A 17780-nucleotide genomic window follows, 5' to 3' on the forward strand; every position below is an offset into this window, starting at 1 on the left:
TCCCAGCTGACATCTCTCCCTTGAAATATGATTTGTTTATGTGTTATATAGTTGAATTATTGTCTCTGTGCCCCTTGGTCTGGTGATGGCACAAATTGATCAGTGTACCGATTGTTCGATGTTATTCTACAAATATAAACATAAACAAACACATTCACTACAGCTAAACATCATTTGATGTTCTCCATTGCTAAGGCACCTTGTATTTTGACTCCTACATACATGTTCAAACATGTACATGAACCATTGGATGAGAAATCTAAAATACTTTTGTTGAATTGGTCATTTAGTTGTAAGAAAATTGCAAATCTGACCGATTAGTCAGTCGAAACACACACCAATGTTGAAATGTGCTTTATGTATCCAACTAAGCTCAATTAATTCATATAGTTGTATAATGGTTCTTCCAACTCAGTACATCTTATAGTCGAAAAAAGGGCCCGGCTGACCATGTGATGAAACCATATTGCTTTATTATATAACCACAGGGACCCAGGGGCTGGCCCCTCCATGTTTTTGCCATCCCTGGGGGGGAGGGCTGGGGTTGAAATGGAATGCATCCACTGTGTGTGTGTGTGTGTGTGTGTACACTACACATAAAGCACTCATCCACCCTAGTAATACAACAGAGAAGCAAAAAAAAAAAAGGAATCGTTGATTGCAAGTTTTTGGTCTATTGGCATTTAAGGCAGGTGTGCATAGATTCATCCTTCGTATACATATGCAAGGCACCCAAATAAATCAACATTCATCACAATGCATTCAACAAAACTTCAAATAGGTAGCCAATTATAGTATCAAACCCCAATTAATACTGCAAATCTAAAGTCATTATGATGTTCTAGCACAGTTTAATAGAGTATTTGGTAAAAAGTATGAGATTATCAGCATCATCAAATCATAATCCACTCAAATTTGGTCTGCTCTCAGAGGCATCTCCCCACACTCAATATACACGTAGGTCTGCCCTTATCACAGGGGGTATGGAAACTGAGAGCTATATGCAACAATTAGATTCACTTAAAATGAATGAGGGCATATTATACTGTATGTTCTCCCTTCTTGCCTTCATCACAAGAGGGCAATTCCACACAAAACGGTCACATCCATAACGCCAACACAATGCAATGGTATTTTAGTTAGCGTTATGGGATGTGACAGATTTGCGTGGAATTGCCCAAGAGTAACATTGCTTTACTGATTCAACACAAAACAGGCAACTCTGAACTTTATGTTTCATAAGTGTAACATTCAACCAACTCTCAACGTTCTCAACAGCACTCTAAAAACAGACATTTAAACATTGTCTTCTGTGATAAAACCTTAGGTACCGTCCTGCCCATTAACAGCTCACCACAATGACATTGCTGAATGGCTTTGTCTCATCAATCAAACATAAACAAGAAGATAAAACACCTTCAAGACTTTTGCCTAAATATAAATTGTGTATTCCTTACATAATCCTTCATATTGAATGAATTCCTGGTTCTTGATTGTCAGTTCTCTTCCCTGATTTGCTGTCATCTGTCTCCAGGGGCAGCCATTTGCAAGCCAGTAACAGCGGATGGCCTCGAGTAACTGCACACCGCAGAGCCAGTGATCAAACTCTACATAAAACATTGATAGCAATTAAAACACTTCCACGGGGAGCCCAACTCTCTCATGCTTCGTCCTGGACAACGGAGACTTGGAGATACAATGTGACTGAGACTAGTTTTTTTCTTTAGCCAACGGGCTTCCATTTTGCAATCAGTTCTCGATCGTGATGCACGAACCATAAAGAGAGCGGCGTCCAGAAGACAGGCTAGGGCAGACAGGACAGAGGCGTCGGCTAGACCAGACTGCCAGGCCAAGAGACTACAGTAAGAGTGACCTTGTTCTTCTGCAGCTTGAGCATGGGGATGAGAGATGAGTTGTTCATGCCCACGGTGGTGGCGCCATTAACGGCCACTATCTCATCCCCGCACCTGTGGGAGAGCAGGCAGACGGCAAACTCCATGAGCACAGCACTTCATTCAAACAGCCTGAACCCAACCCCCCAACCACACACGCACACCCATCAGTGGTGATGCTATTTATAACCCATCTCCAATAAATGGATATAACAAAAATAAACAAGCCTGGGCCTCGTATTCAGTCTTTCCAAATTTTTTGGAAAGTAAAACTAGAAACTCTTATCTTCTCTTATCTTAGTGGGTGCTTTGAGGAGGCAGGCTGACTCACTTGAGGCGCCCATCAAAGTGGGCCGGTGTTCCAGGCACTATGGTCTTGATGAAGAAGGGCTGCTGGCCGCGACACTCCTCATAGCCCCCGACGATGCTGAAGCCCCAGCTCTCACTGTTGGTCTTCATCAGGACAATGTCACGGCACCAGTGCATGTTGCTTGGGTTTAAAACATACAGTCAGTGTTGATAGGCAGGCAGCTCAACTGGAGTTATATGGCTTTGTGTGCACAATGTGTATGCAGTACACATGAAATGAACGTTTACATTTTCAGTTAGAAAAATGATCATTTCCTTCCGGTGAAGTGTACGCAACATTTAAAAACACGCATGTGACAAAAATGACAGCAGGGCAGAATGGGTGACGCCTGATCTAGCCTGCGTAATGCCGGACCTAGGCGGTCTCACCTGGGCAAGCCCAGCCAGCGGGTCCACAGCGGTGCCCAGTTGATGTCGTCCTCGCGGAGACTGTCCCCGGCCTCCTCCTCCTCCTTGGTGGCGGCGTCTGCCTCCTCCTCGTCCTCCTCGGTGACTGTGCGGATGACGCGCAGCGCCACCGATGGCTGGGCCGTCTGCGTCTTCAGCGCTGACACCGCCTCGTTGTACGTCAGCTGGGTCAGGTCCACGCCATTGATGCTCAACAGGATATCCCCTGCGCAACGGGAACCATAGCAACCATTAGCCCCAACTCAATAGGCTACATGCAAAACCAGATCAGACAGAGCATCTGGATTTGAATATGGCGTGGCTGGAATGTCTGCTCATTTGGACTATGACACGACACAGATCACCGTAGAGGACACACACACACACACACACACACACACACACACACACACACACACCTGTTTTGATGGTGCCATCGCGATGCAGGCAGCCAATGGGCTGCACACTGGTGATGTAGACGGGCAGGCGGCTGCGGCAGTCTCTCCCGCCGGCGATGGTGATGCCCAGGGAATGGCGCGGCTCTTTCTTCAGGCTCACAGTCTTCTCCTGGCATGAGAACCCGCTGGGCGGCTCCTACACCGCAACATTGGACATGGAGAATCAGTGTCCGTCTACGAGGGGCAAATGTCATGCTGTTGGGCTTTCCTTACCAGGAGAGTCACTAAGGACACAATGCACGTCATTGTATTGTTCTGGAAGTTTAAATACTATGCTGGATATTACTTTATTAAATAAAAGTCAAATCACTCAATCGTGCAGGGAGGGTAAGCCTGCCTACTCTGGAAATGAAGACGTTTGCCCGGGCACAGCAGTGTTTCCTCTGAGGCCGAAGGAGCCCAGATAAAAATATAATGGATGGAGTGACCTCCTGTGGGGATACAGCTTGTGCAAACAAACACGTCAACGTGACACATCCCTGAGCCAGCAGAACACAACACAGATCTCTGAGGGCATGTGCCAAAACTCTCAGCCACCATTACAGCGCCTCTCCCCGGCCGCACCCCACGCTGTGTGGAGGTGGGGGTGTGGAGGTAGGGATGTGGAGGTGGGGGTGTGGGCTGGATCACTCCTTCCTACCCAGCAGGAGAGCCCACCCCCCAGCAAGAGCAAAGGCTTGAGCCCAGCAGGCCAAAGCTAACTGTCACCAGCTTTGATCCTCTGCCACCTGAAACCCCCCCCCCCCCCCTTTCCCTCTTACAACCACCCAAACACACACACACACACACACACACACACACACACACACACACACACACACACACACACACACACACACACACACACACACACACACACACACACACACACACACACCAGAGGATCTTGGCCGGGGAGAGCGAGAGGGGAGAGAAAGGGAAAAGCACCCTGCATGTCCCAGCCACCTTTTGATCAGAGAGGAGAGGAGAGGAGAGGAGAGGAGAGGAGAGGAGAGGAGGAGAGGAGAGGAGGAGAGGAGGAGAGGAGAGGAGAGGAGGAGAGGCTGCCAGCGCTGCATCTGCTCCCTATGCCTTTCACCTCCACGCTCCGCAGAGGAAGTGACACGCTGCCGGGGTGTGACTCCAGCGCGGTGTGAAGAGAGCTGCTCTCACAGCAGCACCAGCAGGCTGCTCTACCCTCACTCTGGCCAACGCACGCTCACTCTTCAATCTCCCACTCTCTCTCCTGCTCTTATGCACTCATTCTCTATTTATATCACGCCACTTTCTAAACTATTCTGACTTTTTCAAGAGCTCATTTCTAGTGCATATTCTTCTATATTCTCTTTTATCACTCACTCACTCACACACTCACACAGTCAGTGTCAGTCACACATCCACTTCAAAAGTGCTGAGTAGCAGCAGAGCCTTTGCTGTGACAGGAGAGGGATTAAATAAAGATCTCAGTGTGGGAACCAGATCATGAGGTTGAGGAATCCAAACATGGGTGGGGGGGTCGAGTATGCCTGAGTACATTTGGTCTTGGGGAGGCTGAGCACTTATTACAAAAAGCCACACAGACAGGACCACACACACACACACACACACACCTCCAAGGGCAGAGCAGAGGGGGATGGTGGCCAGGGATAGGGACAGTCTCTCAGCCTGGAGAGGTCAGGTGGGCTTACCTTCACGTATGTGGAGCGGCGTCTGAAGAACTGCAGTTCAGGGGCCCGTCTGGCCCCCCGGAGCACCACCTCAGCTCCCTCCTCAGGCTCCGGGTGCCTCATCACCACAAAGTTCACTCGCACCTCACTAGCCTGACACACACACACACACACACACACACACACACACACACACAACACACCACGTAGGGTGGTCATTTTACACAGTCATATGCTCAGCTGGTCTTGTCAACATGGCATTTAGTTTTCTGTATCTGTCTATAATGTTGCACAAAACACTACAACTTATTAACTCTACTAGAGCAACACCAGCTTGACTTGATGCCATTTACTCTCCTTCATCACCTCCTTCAGCCTGGTCAGTAAGGGTGTGCGTACCTGTATGATCTGAGCAGCGGTCTCAGCATGGTCAGTAAGGGTGTGCGTACCTGTATGATCTGAGCAGCGGTGTCAGCGTGGTCAGTAAGGGTGTGCGTACCTGTATGATCTGAGCAGCGGTCTCAGCATGGTCAGTAAGGGTGTGCGTACCTGTATGATCTGAGCAGCGGTCTCGGGGGTCCCGTGCCGCAGGTCGTGCCCATTGATGGCCAGAACCTTGTCGTTGTTGCGCAGCTTGCCGTCCTTGGCCGCGAGTCCGCCCGCGAGCAGGTCCAGGATGAAGACGCCCGACTCGTCGGACTTGCGGATGAGCTTGATGCCCAGGGGCTCGGAGCGCTCGCGCTTCACCAGTGTCACCTGGGTGACCGTGCCCTGGCTGTGGTGTGGGTGGGTGGCGTTGGCGTGGTGGAGGTGGTGGTTGGAGGCCTGCGGTGATGTGTTGGTGGAGGAGGAGGAGGAGGGGTTGGCGGCGCTGGAGGAGGAGGAAGAGTGCTGCTCGGGCCGAGGCTTGAAGCCTTTCTCCTGCATGACGGTGATGCGCAGCAGAGCGCACGGACGCCGCAGCACACCGATGGCCCGGTTATGGCAGACGGACGCCAGGCTCACATCGTTCACCTGCGACACAGAGGCAGGGAGCAGGCAGGGTGATAAATACAGGGCCTGACCGTTACTTTGACAATTCATGGTGATATTCTCCAAGTTGTTAACTAAGGGAAATAGAGAGAAATATCCAGTCTTGGTGTCTGCCCAAGGCTGTAACAAGCATATAATGTGTATCTAACATTCAGTAAATTGAGCTATGGGAGTGTCTATAGCTGGCTGTTTACCTCATATCTTTACCTTGACAATCAGTGTATCTAGAAGATGGACTTTTAAAGCAACACCAAAGAGTTTCCTGTGCCTTAAAATAATGTTTCCAAAATAGTTTCAGTGATTCATCCACTTGTAACAGGGTGAACGACACTTCTGCACTCACTTCGCGACACTTATTGGCTATAACCACACTATGCATGTTTGCCAGATCAGGTAGGGGATCTGTAGTCCGATGGAATGAGACATACTCTACCTTGTCTGTAGACATCGTTATTTCCAAAGCCGGGGCTGGATAAACAGATAGCGTGCGTGCGACAGAGGAAAAGTGCTTTGGTGTTGCTTTAAGGAGATATGCAGAGGCTGTGCTTGTTGCAGTGATTATCTTAAAAAACAGCTAACATCCAGCAAGATCACTGACTATGGCTTTAACACCGAGACAGACATATGTCTCGAACATCATCATGCATTATGGGAAGGGGAGCAGCCACACCATCCATTAGACAACCATTTCCACTAAGCTCAGCTGCTGGCCATTCTTCACACGTGTAAATTGGTGCCGGTTCTGCATGCCTGAGGGGATTATTTATTCTGAGGTCGCCAACTTGAGCACAGTTCAGAAGGGCTGCGTTCAATGTGTGACTCCAGTGTAATCTCAGTCGGGGCATTTCAGTCTTGAAAAATGCCACGTCTCTCAAGAGCACAGTAAGTGTGACCTCGGCTCTCGCTGTGGTCAAGAGGATGTCGAAAGGAGGAGAGAACATTTGGGAGGTGAATGAGGGTAACCTCTATCTCTGGCTCTCGCGTCCTCTCCCTCCTTCTCCAAGGACTGGGTATTTAAAGAATGTCTCAGAATAATTTAGCTGGTGAGCCTACACCAGCAGCACAGTGTCGCTCTGACTCGGTGAAACAGCGCAGGCTCGAAAAAAAAAAAATCAATGGCATCGACCAGGACCGAGAGGGGAAAAGAGAGATACCGTTTCAAGGAATGAGAAATCAGATCTTCTCGCTACTTTGGCGATCTCTTTACGGACAAACTGGCCCCTCACAAAAGCCAAACGTTGTTCAGATAAAGCCGCCACAAAGCACCCCATTGGGCAAGACAGCCTCTCGTTGAGATTTCTGTGCGTTTGTGATTGGTCAGAAGAGGGACAGAGCTTAGAGGAATGATAGGCCTGGGATTTTTGAGATGAATGTTGAGGCCACTCTGTGGCTTGGGTTTAGTGTGGCAGTGCATTCCAGGACTGCTGGGGGGAGAAATCCTAGGAGAGCTCGGGACTGTGGGAAGACAAGAGGCAAGTGGAGAAAAGTGGGACAGCGTGTCATCAGAGGCGGAGGTTAACCCACTGTCCTCTATTCCGTGTGGGTTCAGGCATCACTTAGCTCAGCTTTCACGTAAACAACACACTCATTAATAAGGCCGCGCACTGAGAAACTACAATGACTAACTTGACAGACTCTTAAGGGTCATGGGTTTTTAAGAGCCTTCTGAAAAGCTGGAGCTGCCCGTGTGTCTCCAGCCTGGGAGAGAGAGAGAGAGAGAGGGCCAGGCAAGGCCGACATTGAAAATGAGATCCAGGAGATGATAAAACTCGATGAGAGAGCGCCCAGAATAAGGGCTCCATTGTGGAATTAATCCTGGAGAGAGACCAGCAGAGCTGACATTTTAACTCACTTCACCTGTTCATGAGAAACTCACTTCACTGCTCAGGAGACAGGATATTACAGGGCTAATGTTTCACGTACGGTTTCAACTCAGCTCGGAGAAAGGGTCTTTGAGTCAAAAGTAGGACATAGGGGTCAACATGCACAACACGCAGTCTGTGTCCTTTGACCAGGTGAGCCTTGCCAACGAAACGAACGACTCATCCCAAAACAACAGCGATGTAATGGCTGTCAGGGAGCCAGTGGAAAACATTTCTCAAGCTTCCCTTATCGTCGCCGTGAGACCCGTCCATCCTGTCTGTTGACACGACGCCCAGAGGACCAAGCTCACCGCTTTGTTATGTGACAACCGATCCTCTCCCAGCCTCACACTACACTCAGCAGGCTAGGAGAAACCATACACAACCTTTGGGCCGCTCCAGACGGAAGCTTTTTTTCCGCCCTAAGCATATCCATGTGGATGGAAACTAGTGAAAAGGGACGGAGCTCTTCGAGTGCTGAAAATGTGTCCAAACACTGGGGAGTTTTCACCACACAAACAAGCACACACATGCACACACACACACACACACACAAACACACATGCGCGCACACACACACACACACGCACTTCAAGAGAGAGTGGTCAGCATGGTTGGAATGCAAATGTAAACACCGCCCTGCTCAGGAGTATACACTCACAACACTGAGCAGAAACCAGGAGCAGGTCACATTCCGGATCACTCCAGTCACTCAGAGGGCGTAAGATAAACACAACACACTATAGCCTTGTACTTAGCACATCTAGATCAAATGTTTTTTTTAAGTTATGATTGGCAGTGAAACGTACTGTAACAATCTTCATAATAACTAGCATGAGATATTCTAGCGCAAACCCACTTGATTTACCAACTAGTTACAGTGAGCAAAAAAGCCAACCCAACTGATTGGCTTGATAAGAGGAAATGTTCTAGGTGGACTGGGCATGCACTTTTCCATGGGGAACGCACCCCGTTACCATGGTTTTGTTCTGTTTTCACCTCCACCTGTACCTCCTGAATGGATTCTCACCTCAAGAACGTGGTCTCCAGGAGACAGCTTGCCACTGCGTGCTGCAACAGAATCGCGCACAATCTCCTGGATGACAATGTTGCCCAGAGGGGTGTCCTTCCCGCCCACTATCCGCAAGCCCAACTCCTCCTCCGGGTCATCCCGGAACAGCTCCACCACGTTGGCCTCGGCCACCAGGCTTGACCTCAGGTGAGTTTCTACAAAAGAGTTGCACAGTGATTAGCCACTATTGAACAATCACTTTTCACAATGCCACTAAATCAACATGAATGGAGTCGGGGCACTGTGGGCACTGTGGGCAGTGTGGCACAATAGGCGAGTGCCCACGGGGACCCAGGTCCCAATCTGGCCTGCGGTCCTTTCCCCGATCCCACCCCATCTCTCTCTCTCCCACTCACTTAAGTCATTCTTCACTGTCCTATCCAAATAAAGGCAAAAAGCCCCCCCCCCCCCCGCAAAAATGCAAAAATCTCTACTACAGTTGACAAATTTAATTTTGAATCAGTCAGATAAAATCAGTAGCATAAATAAAGTGCTGTAGTCTCTAAACAGTCCTCACAGATTTGGACCATCCAGGTTCCCTTACCTCCTATGGTGAGTCATATCCGCCTTAAGTCTCATAATCCCCCTCAGAGGCTCATAAATGCTCAATGGCGTCATGCAGGTATTCTACTTGTTTCATCTTATTAAGCATCCATCTCTACATATAAATTAAAAGGGGTTGAACTTGTGTCTTGGAAATTACCACTACAAGCCCACACCTGATTTAATGTGAGCGCAGGCTATGATTCATCGTGCAACATTATCCTCTCCAGGTGCTCCTGACTTTCCTCTTAAGTTTATCTCTCATGCATGATGTCAAAGACAAAACCCCTTTGTTGCCAGGTTACAGCGTGTGATAAACACGCCTTGAGGCGTCACTGGGCCATGACAGGCACAGGCTACAGTAGGCGCTTTGCTTTTGGACACGCTCCCCGTGAGCCACTCAGACAGTGACTGGTTGATGAGTGCCACTTTCCATTCCTCAGTCTGACACGCAGTGGAGAGAAGGCAGGCGTCTGTACCAGCCCCCCCCCCCCCCCCCCCTCTCCTCCTCCTCCTCCTCCTCCTCCTCCCACTCCCACTCCCTGGCACAGACACATCAAAGGCCTCGGCTGTTTGGTTTCTGACAGTAGGTCAACACAGCTGGGTCTCCATTTCCTCCTCACTGCCTGCTTTTGTCGACTTTTCACGCGTCCACCGCCCCCCTTCCACCCCACCTCCCCTTCCTTCCAATATGGCGTTGTGTCTTTTCTTTCCTCACCGAGAGGTTATCTTTGACACCGCCCTTGTGTGTAATGATTTCAATCTATCTGATACTGTGGAGGCGACAAATAAAAGTCTTTCTGATCGTGCAGTAGGCGCCTTGCGGTGTGTTTATGTCTCACCCAAGCAAAACTGATTTAGCGATATGTTCGGTTCTGCCCAGGCTCATGAATTAGCCTGCCGGCTTTGACTGGCTGTTTTGAGAGGTGCAGGCAGAGAGCTCTTACCCTCCTCTCCCTCCTCGAAGGCAGGGTTGACCAGGCCGGGCTCTGCTGGGCCCCGGGGGGACGCACGGGAGAGGGTGGGGGTGGATTTACCGTCCTCCGCCTCTGCTTTGCTGGCCTTAATTTCATTCCAGGGAGGCCTCTTCCTCCTCTCTGCCTCCTCACGCAAGCGTCTGAAAGCAGGGCATCTGAAAGAGAGACCAAAAGAAAACAGAAATAGATTAGAGAATGAACATGAGAGAGAGAGAGAGAGAGAGAGAGAGAGAGAGAGAGAGAGAGAGAGACCCTCATTTATGGGTAGTCTGCCTATCCCAGTAATTAACCTCAGAAGACATCCTTCACAACATGGCAGCAACAGCAACTAAAAATATCTCCCACACACAACTGCTGACTAGCGCTTTGTTGTTCTAGGGAGGTGAACAGAGGAGATAGTGGGAGTTGTTGGTCCGATCCGTGTTCATTTATTTGTGTAATTAGAGTTAGTGGCGAGGAACATGCTTACACACAGTTGGGTTTGGACCCGTGCCAGGCAGCAGAATTGATGTGGACAGAAAGCCGAGAAAAAATGGCGAGAGACAGAGGGAGGGAAGGGAGGATAGAGAGAGGAGGCTAGGAAGAGATGTGTAGACACAAACAGAATGAGAGAGATAGACAGAGAGAGAGAGAGGGAAAGGGATGAGGCGAGGGAGGCTATGCAGATGTGCAGGCTCTTTTTACTGCATTGCAGGAAGAGGAAGAGGGGAACAGGTCAAGCTGGAGCCGAGCTCAGGTCAAAAATGAGGCACTAGCAGTGCTATTAGCACTAGCTCTCCCTCTCTGTCTCTGTTTCCCTCTCTGTCTCTGCCTCTCTGTTTCCCTCTCCGTTTCCCTCTCCGTCTCTCTCTCCCTCCCTCCCTCCCTCCCTCTCCTATCTCACTTTCGCTCCCCCTCCCTCTACCTCTCCACCTCTCGCCCCCTCTCTCTGCCTCTCGATCTTTCCACAGCCGGGCTCTGCGTCTGAACTTTGCCTCCTCTCTCTGTTTACACTGGTTCATGTGAAATGAGCACACCTCAACCTTTCGGCCCCAGAGCCCACGGCCGGCGCGCTGGAAGCGGAGAGAGTGGCGCAGATGTTGAAGCAGCAGAGGCAGATAGAAGGCAGCTCAGGCAGCGAGAGACTGCGCAGTGCTAGCCAAGCCTGCCCGCCCGTCCTGCCGTCCCGGGTGGGTTCAAGTACAGTGTGAAGTGATAGAGTGTGTGGGGGGGGGGACTCCAGGGGGAGCCATGTTGACGTTTTGGGTGTTCTCACTGGAATTTTGGCAGCGCCGTGGAGGGGTGTTGTCAACCCCCCGCCCCCAGAGTCACCCACCACACACACTCAATGTTACTAGAAGAGGAGACGGCAAGACTGGCCAAAACTCAAAAGGAGTCCATTCATCATTTCACGCTCACTGTTCTCTCTGGCAGGAAGGCAAAACATAGGCTGCACTATCGAACCCTTATTCCACCCCCATAAAGCTACGAGCCTCTGCAAAATGTGCTGCCGCGGCCCATCAGAATCACTCTGGAGCTTTCCCCTCAGATCTCTGCTCCTCTGCCCCAGCTCCCCCTCTCTCCCTGCCTATCTTCCTCCCAGTTTCCTGTGTCATGCAATTAAGCATTTCCCCCTCCGTCTGCACTCCACAGAGTGTTATCCCAACTGTCTGGGAGAGTGCTGCTGGGTGGCCAGCATGTGTCCTCGCCATGTTCTGAAGTGTCTAGGAATCCTTGGCTACATTTGCTTGTGCATTATTTCATGTATGGTGATTCAAGTGCTTTATATTCATATGTTTGACCCAGACCCTTATGCAGTCACCTTCTATGTCCCGGCGACCCCCGCTCTCCCTTCCTTGCACACGCTCACATGTCATCTCCCGACTCTCCTCCCATCTCCTCCCCTCCCCCTGCTCCCGCTCCAGTAACTGCTAGTGGGTGGCTTCCTACATACCATCCCATACTCTTAAGGTGTTGATACACCAGCTATGTTTTGAGCGATGTTGCTAGGCAGTGTTCCTGAGTATTGTTGTTCTGGCACACTGCCACTGATATTGGGAAACAATGTTTTTTAAATCAGTAGGCCCACTCTAGTCTCCATATAGTGTTATGGCAGCTGGACGCTGCTGACTGTAGGGAGGTACAGGGTGTCCTTCTAAAGAGTGGGTGGTAACATTCCGTCCCTTCCCCCCTGCCGCTACCCATTTCCCCGTGTGGTTGCAGGTGGTGGTGGGCACTGACCTGTGGTGCAGGTGAGGCTGGAGCTCGCAGCGTTGCATGCTGCCCTGGCACTCGGTGTTGAAGGGGCACAGCACGGTCAGCTTGTCCAGCAGGTTGCGCACCAGCAGGCTGGAGGGCCGGCATTGGGCAAGCTGCAGCCGCTGGCGGTCCACGGGGCAGAAGTCCTGCTCACGCAGGAAGCTGCTCAGGCACTGGTAGCAGTAGGTGTGCCCGCACGGCGTGTCCATGGGCCGCAGGAGCGGCTGCAGGCAAATGTGGCACACCAGCTCATCGTCCACGTCGTCCTGGTACTCGTACAGGTGGCCGTCGGGGCCCTCGTGTGCCTGCCCGCACTCCTTGCACACGCGTGCCCACGTCAGGGCCACAGCGCCCCCGGACGCCACCGCCACGGCGCTCGCTGCTGCTGGCACCCTGGCCTCCGTCATGGCTGAATCTCCAATCCCCACGACCTCCGCTTCCTCGTTTCAACCCCCCCAGGGAGCAGCCCTCAGCGCCAGGCCCTAATGCTTGCCTTCCTTAAAAACAGCCTGGCTCATCTACTTCCTCAGACACATGGCACAGAGAATAAAAAAGAAACCGGGAGAACTGCTTCAAGCAGACGCGTCTGTGCGGGAGCTCCACGGCCGTCCTCCTCTCCTCTCCATCCTGGGGTTCTGTGGTGGAAAGAGAAGGGGGGGGGGGGTGGAAAGTGAACAAAGAAATCTGAGGCAGGACGTAGACTTTTCTTTTTTGGCCCCCCTACCCCCTCCTCTCTTTTTGGCTCGACAGGAAATGACACAGTTCCATGAAAACGGCAACAATATGGAGCAGGCTGCAGCTGTATCCTTTCCCCTGAGCTCTGCTTTGCGCAGCCAGAGGAATCTGGAATGTCTGCGGCTGAAATGTCACCGCGGGCCGGCTTCATTAAAAAGGTTAAGCTCCATGAAATGATTGGAGAGCAACAAAGTCCAGCCTAGACTAATGGGCAAGAACAGAGACCTGGGACTGACAAAGTGAGAGGAAAAAAAGAAAGAAAAAACAGAACAAAAGACAGAAAGAACAAAAGAAAGTGAGAGAAAGAGAGAGAAGAGGGAAAGAAAAGCAAAAGTGAGAGAAAGAGAGCGCGAGAGAGAGAGAGAGAGAGAGAGAGAGAGAGAGAGAGAGAGAGAGAGAGAGAGAGTTGTGAGTGAATTAGGCAGAAATGAAAGCCTTCGTCACTAATGACCCCCTCGCGCCCCATCAGCAGTGGGGCTGCTTCCCCTGTGACATTCCTAATCTGCTCTAATTCCCTCCACTCTGGGAAAGCCTGGCTTTGGCCCAGCTCTGCCCTGTGCTCCACTGCCACATTCATATGGCCACCAGCATGCTAAAGAAGCCACCTAGTAACACCTCAACACACTACACTCGCATGGAGGTGAACTATGCACCTATACCAATTTCCATAAACCTAGCCATTTCCATCACCAAACAGCAGATATGAACAACACAGAGTTATTGTACGAGGCAGATGAGTGAAACACAGGAGGATCTGACTAAGCTCTACGTCAGCTTCAAGCACATTCCCGTATCACGCCGCCTCGACACAAGTCAGAATGCCAAACACCCGAGCCCTCGTAAATAAAAAGCAGCGGAGTAAACAAACAGGCAGCCAGCCCAGAGCCCAGCCCAGCCTGTCGATGTCTCGTCCAGCCCAGAGCCCAGCCCGTCCCTGTGTCGTCCAGCCCCAATCCCAGCTGTGTGCAGATCTCATTCAGAATGTACCTTCCTCTCGCCGCCAGCCCTGGATGCTGCTGCTCTCAGCGTTGTCCCTCTCCCACCGGCCACCACATCCAAACACGAAACTCAAACCCAGCGGCTGCGCTGGCTGCCTGCAGCCCCACTGAAACCGGACTCCTTCCTCATCTCTGCCACCGAGCGAGTGTGCAGGGGAGTATGAGACTGCTTGCGCGCGCGTGTGTGTGTATGTGTGTGTGTGTGGGGGGGGGGGGGGCTGTTGGTTTTGTGTGTGTGTGCGTGCGTGCGCAAATGGCCAGGCAGCCAGCAAGAGAGCCGTGTGACTGAGCAAAAAGCTTAGCCTGGAGTGAAGAGGCACTCCGTCTGCTCGAGCCGACTACAGCAGGAAAGGGAGGGTGAAGGAGCGAGAGCGAGTGTGTGTGTGCGTGTGGGACCTAGTATGTGCGTGCGTGTGTGTGTGTTTATGTGTATTCATGCATGTTGGGGGGTGGTGCAGACTGCTGATGCCGCACTAGCGTTGACAGAGCATTTTCTAAAGGCCAGCCCTAGCCACTGACCAATAACACTGCTCCAGCCTTGTAGATGCTTGCACAGTGTCTAAGGTCACACAGGACAGCAACTACCCCCCCCCCCCCCCACCCACAACCCCTCCACTCTAATTAAGGAAACAGATGAGAAATATCAGTGTTGGAGCAGGCACTGGCAATCCAAGACAATGAAAACAGATCCTAAGTCTCTCCTAAATAAAAGAATACCTCCCTGCAGACCTAGTCAGACCTCAACTCATATGGGGGGAAAAACTGACTCCAGCTGGAAATTAAATTGCAAATCATAAACAAACTACTTCAAAGTGCTCCACAAAGCAAGTTGAAACTCTCCTCGCTGTGCCAGAAATATTTCTTTATCTCAGATCTCGGCTTGAAAAACGACTGTTTTTTGTGTGTGTCGGCTTTAGCTATTCTTAGAGCACGGCTCACAAAGATGAAAAAGCACGAGAGAGAGGGGGGGGGGAGAGAAAGACACCTGAAACATAAGAAAAAGAAGGGGTGAGCGGAGGGAGAGGACAAGTGGTCCAGCAGAAGTCTCTGGCGTGCTGCTTCTGCGCTGCTCAGGAAGCAGTGGGACAGTGACCCTGGCCACGGGTGATGGATGGGGGGGGGGGTCGCTCTGGCAGCCTCTCGGTATGGGCGGAGAGTCGCTCCAGAGTCCAGGGCTGCTGGAAGCTATGTGTCAACGTCTGCTTCTCCCATACTAATGCTGTGCTTTACGACGGCGAAGCTGCCCCCCTCAAGGGTGCTGGGCCGGCGGGGGCTGACTGCTCAAGGCTACGTGTCTGTATTTTCAACCAACCCCACGGCCCCTCATCTGCTCCACTCATACTGTGCTGACTGCAACATGAACCAGTGTGTGTGTGTGTGCGTGTGCGTGTGCGCGTGCGCGCGTGTGTGTGTGTGTGTGTGTGTGTGTGTTTTGTGATGGGTCTCAATTGGAATATAAACATGATGCAGAACAATCAAATGTAAATATCTGATTTCAAGCCTGGCGCCACATGAATCAGTGAAATAATAAAAAAAAAAGTCACAGAAAAAGGCTTAAGAAATAAAAAAGTGCCAGTTAATACAAGTCTGTCCATGATCTATGGCAAAACACAGATGCCTAGATAATATGCGCTGTCTAGGCAGGCACAGTGTGAATCATTATTTTAGACACACCCAAACAGAACAACAGTGAGTAACATTAGACAGTGTGCTCCATATTAGAGGGCTAAACCAGGATTGATAATAGATTGCAAACAAGAGCCACCTCACTGCCCTTTACAACTGCCCAGAAGCGAAAAGAAGATCTGAGTAAACTCTCCCCGCACATCTTCCATTACCACACACATACTCACACATGTGTGTGGCACACACCCTCCCCTCAAGCTGCGAGGCTAGCACACATACTCTACCCTCGCTGGAGGCTCGCACGTGGCCCTTCGGGTATCCGTTGGAAAAGCATACCAGAAAGTCCCTAAGTCCCCCCCTTTCACCAGTGCATTTTGATCTACAGCAGCGATAGGACAGCCCATTCTGCCATATAGCATAATGTACCATTTCAACCATGAAGTTCCATCATGGAACAATGGCTTTGATGTTGACTTGGGGGACAAAAGAAAGCCAATGTAGGACTGCCCTAAAAACAAATAGAACATGGAGACAGTTAAAAATAGTCAGAGAATGTAAAAGTAAATCTGGCCCTTTGGCCTGTATCTTCTTTGCTTTTAAATAATTGTTTATATTTCAAATGTTCTTCTGTGACATTGGCCACAGTAACCAACATCAACCACACCACCATGGCAAAGACAGTCCAAATATGTGAGGTTAAATATTTACTAAAATCATTATGTAAGAACAGAAAGTCACCACCGCCCCAGGCTTAGGTCATATGGTAAGACAAAGATTCAACTGTAGCCTACCCACATGTAGCCTACTGAGAGTTGCTTATAAATAGAAACTAACACTCAATCATGCTGATTTGATTCAGAAAAACCTAACATTTCCAGTTATAGTGTATTCCTGACGACACCTCTTCTCAGGTGACGTCTTGGGTACTCGGATGAAGCGCCATAAATTATGAAAGTAGCCAGCCCAGCTGACAGTTTGTGACAAGGTTAACAACAGAGAAAATGTTAGCGTTGCTTCAACACCATTACAGCCCACCATAAAGAGAACAGTTGGATTTTCTATCTGATAAATGTGTTGACTATTTTCAGTTGTAGCTTCTGACTGTCGGCTAATAACCAGTAACGTTAAATTTACTCTAAAATTGCCGCCTCGGTCTGAAGAGGATATTGCCACAGGCAACGAAAGCGTAGAATGTAAAATATAGGATAGGCTATTATTCACTCGATGTATGAAAGGAACTAATATTCCTGTCTAGGTTATAGCGATTAATCCAATAGCCAATACATTTGAAAATACCATGGTGCGCTACGCGCTACACTGTGTAGCCTACCGAAACCCGTCTTACCTGTAAAGGATTTTTCCGGAAGTGGTCTAATAAAACAAAGAGCTATCGTCTCGCTGGTAAATGTTGATTCCAACAACTTTCTTCTAGCCTTAAACACGAATAAAAGAATTCGCATTAAACTCGACTTGTTAGATGTTGGAATGACCTCTTCTTACAACCCCAGGTGTTGTTGATGGGGGTTGACGTCGCAAATATTCCCAGTTTCGAACAACACATAAGTAGCTGGGATCTGGCGCTGTTTTTTCTTTTCTTTTACAGGAAGTCCAGGCAGGTAGGCTAGTATTTAAATTGGCAGGTCACCACTTCAGTCAACGTGAGTAGCTACCTATAATGTGATCATCATCATAACTAGCCTTTTTGACGCACTTGAAACTGTTGCAGTGGGCTTGTTAAGAAACTAAGAATTTAATTATAGATAGATAGATAGATAGATAAAATAACTTTATTGATCCCCAAAGGGGAAACTAGTTAGGCCAAGGGATACAAATTATTTTTAATTTTCCTTGAATTTGTGAGAAAAAAAAATGAACTGACAGCTGACAAAAGGACATTTGGTTTATCAAGTTCAAGTGTTTTTTGTTTTGGATTTATGCTTTAAAT

At 49.8% G+C, this 17780-nt stretch overlaps 1 protein-coding gene across 2 annotated transcripts; it reads right to left on the bottom strand.

Annotated features, from left to right (window-relative positions):
- Positions 1–456: 456 nt before the first annotated feature.
- Positions 457–17447, bottom strand: lnx2b (ligand of numb-protein X 2b). Of its 2 annotated transcripts, none has more exons than XM_042074899.1 (10): positions 17181–17447; positions 12459–13111; positions 10209–10393; positions 8677–8873; positions 5302–5766; positions 4774–4905; positions 3068–3242; positions 2631–2874; positions 2224–2382; positions 457–1967 (listed from the first exon to the last, which is right to left on the bottom strand). In XM_042074899.1, the coding sequence occupies exons 2-10, from the start codon at positions 12881–12883 to the stop codon at positions 1832–1834; spliced, it is 2118 nt and encodes a 705-aa protein (XP_041930833.1). In that variant the 5' UTR covers positions 12884–13111; positions 17181–17447; the 3' UTR covers positions 457–1831. The 2 variants fall into 2 exon arrangements, with proteins under 2 accessions (XP_041930833.1, XP_041930834.1); XM_042074900.1 differs by lacking the exon at positions 17181–17447 and adding an exon at positions 14199–14392.
- Positions 17448–17780: the final 333 nt, after the last annotated feature.

The sequence above is a fragment of the Alosa sapidissima genome, chromosome 20 (genome assembly GCF_018492685.1).
Source record: "Alosa sapidissima isolate fAloSap1 chromosome 20, fAloSap1.pri, whole genome shotgun sequence".
Lineage (NCBI taxonomy): Eukaryota > Metazoa > Chordata > Actinopteri > Clupeiformes > Clupeidae > Alosa > Alosa sapidissima.

What these genes read in the sequence shown, in the direction of transcription:
- lnx2b (XM_042074899.1), bottom strand. Translation starts at nt 12,883, where the DNA reads ATGACGGAGGCCAGGGTGCCAGCAGCAGCGAGCGCCGTGGCGGTGGCG. An exon ending in CAGCCTCACCTGCACCACAG is followed by an intron (nt 10,394 to 12,458) that starts GTCAGTGCCCAC and finishes TCTCTCTTTCAG; the next exon opens with ATGCCCTGCTTTCAGACGCT. An exon ending in CGCTGGCTGGGCTTGCCCAG is followed by an intron (nt 2,383 to 2,630) that starts GTGAGACCGCCT and finishes TTTAAACCCAAG; the next exon opens with CAACATGCACTGGTGCCGTG.